This window comes from Palaemon carinicauda, chromosome 4 (assembly GCF_036898095.1).
Source record: "Palaemon carinicauda isolate YSFRI2023 chromosome 4, ASM3689809v2, whole genome shotgun sequence".
Taxonomy (NCBI): domain Eukaryota; kingdom Metazoa; phylum Arthropoda; class Malacostraca; order Decapoda; family Palaemonidae; genus Palaemon; species Palaemon carinicauda.
This window is the reverse complement of record NC_090728.1, coordinates 64,884,341-64,890,958: the sequence shown is the minus strand read 5'-3', so window position 1 is coordinate 64,890,958 and position 6,618 is coordinate 64,884,341. Positions and strand designations below refer to the sequence as shown.

The 6,618-nt window shown below is 35.7% G+C and overlaps 1 protein-coding gene across 2 annotated transcripts in view; it reads left to right on the top strand.

Moving 5' to 3' along the window:
• LOC137639995 (uncharacterized) overlaps window positions 1-6,312 on the top strand; it is a 96,182-nt gene extending 89,870 nt beyond the window's left edge. For both annotated transcript variants that reach the window (XM_068372337.1, XM_068372336.1), the window contains exons 4-5: window positions 1,150-1,424; window positions 4,701-6,312. In XM_068372337.1, the coding sequence (XP_068228438.1) occupies window positions 1,150-1,401 (252 nt within the window). In that variant the 3' untranslated portion in view covers window positions 1,402-1,424; window positions 4,701-6,312. The remainder of the gene's footprint in view (window positions 1-1,149; window positions 1,425-4,700) is intronic.
• The last annotated feature ends 306 nt before the right edge of the window (window positions 6,313-6,618 follow it).

The following is a 6,618-nucleotide window of genomic DNA, read 5'->3' as shown; positions in this document are numbered from 1 at the left end:
ACTCCAAATAATAGGCAAATTACTCAATATGCCCACTAGAGATAGAGAGCTATTGAATGTTTAGATAGGAGTTTACCCGCTAGAACTAGAGAGCTGTTGAATGTGTAGATAGGAGTTTCCCCACTAGAACTAGAGAGCTATTGAATGTGTAGATAGGAGTTTACCCACTAGAACTAGAGAGCTATTGAATATGTAGATAGGAGTTTACCCACTTGAACTAGAGTGCTATTGAAAATGTAGATAGGAGTTTATCCACTAGAACTAGAGAGCTATTGAATATGTAAATAGGAGTTGACCCACTAGAACTAGAGATCTATTGAATGTGTAGATAGGAGTTTATCCACTAGAACTAGAGAGCTATTGAATATGTAGATAGGAGTTTACCAACTAGAACTAGAGAGCTATTGATTATGTAGATAGGAGTTTACCCACTAGAACTAGAGAGATATTGAAAGTGTAGATAGGAGTTTACCCACTAGAACTAGAGAGCTATTGAATGTGTAGATAGGAGTTCACCCATTAGAACTAGAGAGCTATTAAATGTGTACAGTAGATATGAATTTACCCACTAAAACTAGAGAGCTATGGAATTTGTAGATAGGAGTTTACCCACTAGAACTAGAGAACTATTAAATGCGTATATATGAATTTACCTTCTAGAACTAGAGAGCTTTGGCATAAGCCTATACCATTGAATATGTAAATAAGAAAGTGGCTAGTTTAGCGTAGGACTGAAATAAGGGTACGTTATGTTCATAGGTATCATTTCTGGCCAAGTTCCTAATCTGAGCAAAATGGCAGCTGGTCGAATATTAGTTCACCGTTGATGTTATATAATAATGTGATGTTCAAATCATATTACTTTTGAACTCGAACTCTTATTGATATTAATAATAACAGCAGTAAATGTAAATGACTCTCTTATTATTATCTTGCTTGAGGGTACACACAGGCACACTATTCTGTTTGCTACCTTGTTTCCTTTCCTCACTGGGCTATTGTCCTTGTTAGAGCCCTTGGGATTAAAGCATGCTGATGCTTTTCCAGCTAGGGTTGTAACTTAGCTAGTAATAATAATATTAATAATAATGATATTAGTATCATCATTAATCCATGCCATGAACTAACTATATCTCTCTTCTTGTCCAGCCATCCTTGAAGGAGAAGAAACTGAAGGAAGCCAAACTGCAGAACGCCCTGGCCAAAGCACAGGCCACAGCCTCTGCAGCTGCAGCAGCCTCGGCAGCCTCAGCAGCAGCAGCAGCCTCGGCAGCAGCAGCAGCCTCAGCAGCAAACAACAACGCCACAACCACAAACACAACCACAACGGCCAACTCTCCCACAACCGCAACTTCTCCCACAACGACCACGGAATCCAAAAGAGTCGAGGATTCTAAATGAGACACAGTTGAGATGAAAAAGTGGTAAGTTAATTGTCACTAGTTATATCCTTTCATTGTTCTCTAGTCTTGGGTAGTGCCATAGCCTCTGTACCATGGCCTTCCACTGTCTTGGGTTAGAGTTCTCTTGCTTGAGGGTACACTCAAGCATGCTGTCCTGAAGTACTGTTATTTATTGACCTTTTTTTCTGTGCAATTAATTGTCACTGATTATATCCTTTCATTGTTCTCTAGTCTTGGGTAGTGCCATAGCCTCCCTACCATGGCCTTCCACTGTTTTGGGTTAGAGTTCTCTTGCTTGAGGGTACACTCGGGCATGCTGTCCTGAAGTACTGTTATTTATTGACCTTTTTTTCTGTGCTGTTAATTGTCACTAGTTATATCCTTTCATTGTTCTCTAGTCTTGGGTAGTGCCATAGCCTCTGTACCATGACCTTCAACTGCCTTGGGTTAGAGTTCTCTTGCTTGGGGGTACACTCGGGCATGCTGTCTTGAAGTACTGTTATTTATTGACCTTTTTTCTGTGCAGTTAATTGTCACTGATTATATCCTTTCATTGTTCTCTAGTCTTGGGTAGTGTCATAGCCTCTGTACCATGGCCTTCCACTGTCTTGGGTTAGAGTTCTCTTGCTTGGGGGTACACTCAGGCATGCTCTCCTGAAGTACTGTTATTTATTGACCTTTTTTCTGTGCACTGATTATATCCTTTCATTGTTCTCTAGTCTTGGGTAGTGCCATAGCCTCTGTACCATGGTCTTCCACTGTTTTGGGTTTCCATTACTATTAGTTATTGACCTTTTCTTTTTTCTGTGCTATTAATTGTCACTAATATCCTTTCATTGTTCTCTAGTCTTGGGTAGTACCATAGCCTTCCTCTGTTTTGGGTTAGAGTTCTCTTGCTTGGGGGTACATCCAGACATGCTGTTCTATCTTGTTTCTCTTCCTCTTGTTTTTCTTTTTAAGTTTTTATAGTTTATATACGAAAGATCTAATTCCATGTTGTTAATGTTCTTGAAATATTTCATTTTGATTGTTCATTACTTCTCTTGTAGTTTATTTATTTCCTTGTTTACTTTCCTCACTGGGCTATTTTTCCCTATTGAAGCCCTTGGGCTTTTAGCGTTTTGCTTTTCCAACTAGAGTTGTAGGTTAGCAAGTAATAATAATAATAATAATAATAATAATAATAATAATAATTCCCTTTCTAATCATAGCTGTGTAAAATTAATAGAGAGTATCTGAAAGTATCTATTTTTCCATTTTGGAGCCCTTGGGCTTATAGCATCTTGCTTTCCCTACTAGGGTTGTAGCTTAGTTAATAATAATAATAATAATAATAATAATAATAATAATAATAATAATAATAATAATAAAAGTAAATATAAAGATAAAAATAAAAATAATAATAATAATAGTAATAATAATAATAATAATAGTAAAAATAAAGATAATAATAATAATAATAATAATAATAATAATAATATTGTTCAAGGTTTTAGATTATCCTTCTTGTAAACGTCATTCATTCAATCTTTGCAAAAAAAAAAAATAAAAAAAAATTCAGAAATATAAATTAGACCCAGATTGCTTCACCCCTTAACTCATTATCGGCTAATTATAATAAGTAATATATCTTATGATTATTTATCTGAAGACTAGACTTATGCGAGTTTCCATCGCTTGCTTTAAACCGATTTAATATAGTTTCTTCGAAAGTAAATTAGAATGTTACATATCAATAAAAAACATTGTCCATTTGGCACAATTTTCTAATGCTTTACAACCAAAGTTATATACTTCTGTTTATATATGACCCTTTGGACTAATTCAGATGCTCATATGTTTCGTGATAAAATATGTGAGGTTAAGTACCCTGTTTCAGCCATATTTTTATGTTTATTACATTAAAATACAAAATTTTCCGTGTATGTATGATAGATGAAATAACCCTGATAAAATAAGGGAAGTTTAGTACCCTGTTTCAGCCATATTCTTCTGTTTATTACATAAAAAACACAATATTCCGAGTATGTATGATAGATGAAATAACCCTGATAAAATGAGTGAAGTCTAGTACCCCGTTTCAGCCATATTCTTATGTTTATTACATTAAAAAACACAATTTTCCTTGAATGTATGATAAATGAAATAACTCTGATAAAATGAGTGAAGTTTAGTACACTTTTTCAGCCATATTCTTATGCTTTTTACATTAAAATACAAAATTTTCCGTGTATGTTTAATAGATGAAATAACCCACAATTTATGAGAAGGAATATTTATTGAGCTTTCGAAGGGACCAACTCCCTTCCTCTTCAGAAAACCAGAGGAAGGGAGATGGTCCCTTCGAGAGCTCAATAAATTTCCTTTTTCATAATTTGTGGTTATTTTATTAATGTCTATTTCTTTTTGTTTTATTAAGAATTATAATTCTTACAATTTATCATATTGTGTATACATCATAATATATTTACATGAATAAATTCTTTAGTTAACATTTATTCACAATTGTAACTCTTCTGTTTTTGCGATAAACCATGTAAATACAGCATCCTTCCCTACTTAGCTTCATTCCAGTTATCAGTCTTCTGTTTTTTTTTTGTGATAAACTATGTAAATACAGCATTCTTCCCTATTTTGCTTCATTCCAGTTATCAGTCATCTGTTTTTTGTGATAAACTATTTAAAACCAGCATTCTTCCCTACTTAGCTTCATTCCAGTTATCCATCTTCTGTTTTTTGTGATAAACTATGTAAATACAGCATTCTTCCCTATTTTGCTTCATTCCAGTTATCATTCTTCTGTTTTTTGTGATAAACTATTTAAAAACAGCATTCTTCCCTACTTAGCTTCATTCCAGTTATCAGTCTTCTGTTTTTTGTGATAAACTATGTAAATACAGCATTCTTCCCTATTTTGCTTCATTCCAGTTATCATTCTTCTGTTTTTTGTGATAAACTATTTAAATACAGCATTCTTCCCTACTTAGCTTCATTCCAGTTATCCGTCTTCTGTTTTTTGTGATAAACTATGTAAATACAGCATTCTTCCCTATTTTGCTTCATTCCAGTTATCATTCTTCTGTTTTTTGTGATAAACTATTTAAATACAGCATTCTTCCCTACTTAGCTTCATTCCAGTTATCCGTCTTGTGTTTTTTGTGATAAACTATGTGAATACAGCATTTTTCCCTAATTTTTCTTCATTTCAATTGCCCGTCTTCTGTTTTTTAGATAAGATTTACTTTTAGGAACTGTTCTTTTTAATCCTTTTAACCATTTCCTTTCCTTTCTTTACAGTTGTTGGTGAGGTTCTTTGTGCCTAAAGTTGCCTCAGTGAAGATGGAGGGAAAGGAGGAGAGAGAGAGAGAAGACCCGAAGGAAAGAAAGAAGAAGGAGGAGAAGTGTTCGATCCCATTTTTTATACTCGAAAAGGAAAGAGACGCCATGTTGGATCCCCCTCAATCGCACAAAACGCCATACTTGGGGATTCCTTGGTGGGCACTCTCCTTACTGCCCCCCCGCCTTGGTCCTTTCTCTCACAGTCACCCTTTGTAGTATTTAGGCCAGTTACAATGTCATGCTGTTGTGCGCGCTCCTCCTCCCATCTCCAAAGCTAATGGAGCCATTGAGACCTCCGCTGTCCGAAACCAGGATCCAAAGATCTTCTCTGGAGCCCTTCTCCCATCTCCAAAGCTAATGGAGCCATTGAGACCTCCGCTGTCCGAAACCAGGATCCAAAGATCTTCTCTGGAGCCCTTCTCCCATCTCCAAAGCTAATGGAGCCATTGAGACCTCCGCTGTCCGAAACCAGGATCCAAAGATCTTCTCTGGAGCCCGGTCCAAATCCCCCTTCGAGCGTCGGTTTCTGTGGAAAGAACGTCTTGAAATTCATTTTACATTTGCCGGAGGAGGTTCCGCGTCCTTTGATGCCATCTCTTTAATACTAAGATTTGAAATCCTTCCGTCAAAAAAACGGACAGATAGAGGAGTGTCATTTTCCTCACTAGCTTAGATGGATGAGGCTAGCGTACATTTGTATCTTTAAGCGAGAAGTTGGTTTAGGCCTTCACTCTGAGCGATTTAAGTTTTGCTTCAGTAAGGTTATATGCATTAATTAAGCTCACACAGTCTTTTCTCCACTCGTGCCCCCGGCAACCAGTGGTTCATAGAGATAAACTATATACTCCTTGAAAGAGGATATTATATATTCATCAGTAATTAACTATCTTTCCCTTATAGTGGAATAATAAAGAGGCTTACTGTTGCCTCTTTTTCCTAAGCAAGCCAGTTTTTATAATGAAGTCTAGGAACATATACGTTTTCGATCATATCTTTTCGTCTAGAGTCGTGCACGCAGTTGCAACAGTTATATTTTGTACATATGCTTCGTCAAAGCACCTCGAAAGAATAATCCTTCAGCTGAAATATTCTAATGACTAAAGAAACTGTTAAACGAACTAAAACTAAAGATGAACCCTTTATTTCGTCCCTATAACTCAGAATCCACTTGTCTTAATGTCAATTCTCATTGAAATCTAGCTATTCATACACTTTTAACTTTGGTCACTTCTTAATTCATACAAAGCTCAAGAACTACCACTATCCCTTTGAGCTTTTTGTTAGCAATGAAGATTATGATGAATGAAAATTCAAAGGCGTTGAAACATCTGATTCCAAGTGATGATGATGATGATGACGATGACATTGCTGATGAAATAGGAAAAAAAATGGATATTGGCATTGATGATGATTTTGATGATGCTGTCCAATCGTACTAATTCCCCCACACAGAGAGAACTATCATTCATTTCTTTTGCTTGAGAATCCTATTTGTAGACCCGAACTTTTTCGACAAAAAAAAAAAAAAGTTGCTCAACGAAACTCATCGAGACTCTTCGTAGAGTGGAAATTGTCTCAATATGAGACTCTTCGTAGAGTGAATCATCGAGACTCTTCGTAGAGTGAAATTGTCTCAACATGAGACTCTTCGTAGAGTGAAATTGTCTCAATATGAAAACGAACAGTGGAAAAGGCTTCCTAGACAGAAGCCTTTTCTTACTTGTTGAACAAAATGGTGCCTCCTCAGAAATGAATTATTAGTGTGTAGTGATTCAAATGGAAAAATTATGTATACAGAAATTTTTAGAAAATATAAATCTTGTAAGACTAATTTTTTGGGGAAAAAAAAAAGATTTATACGGATATATTTTTCCCT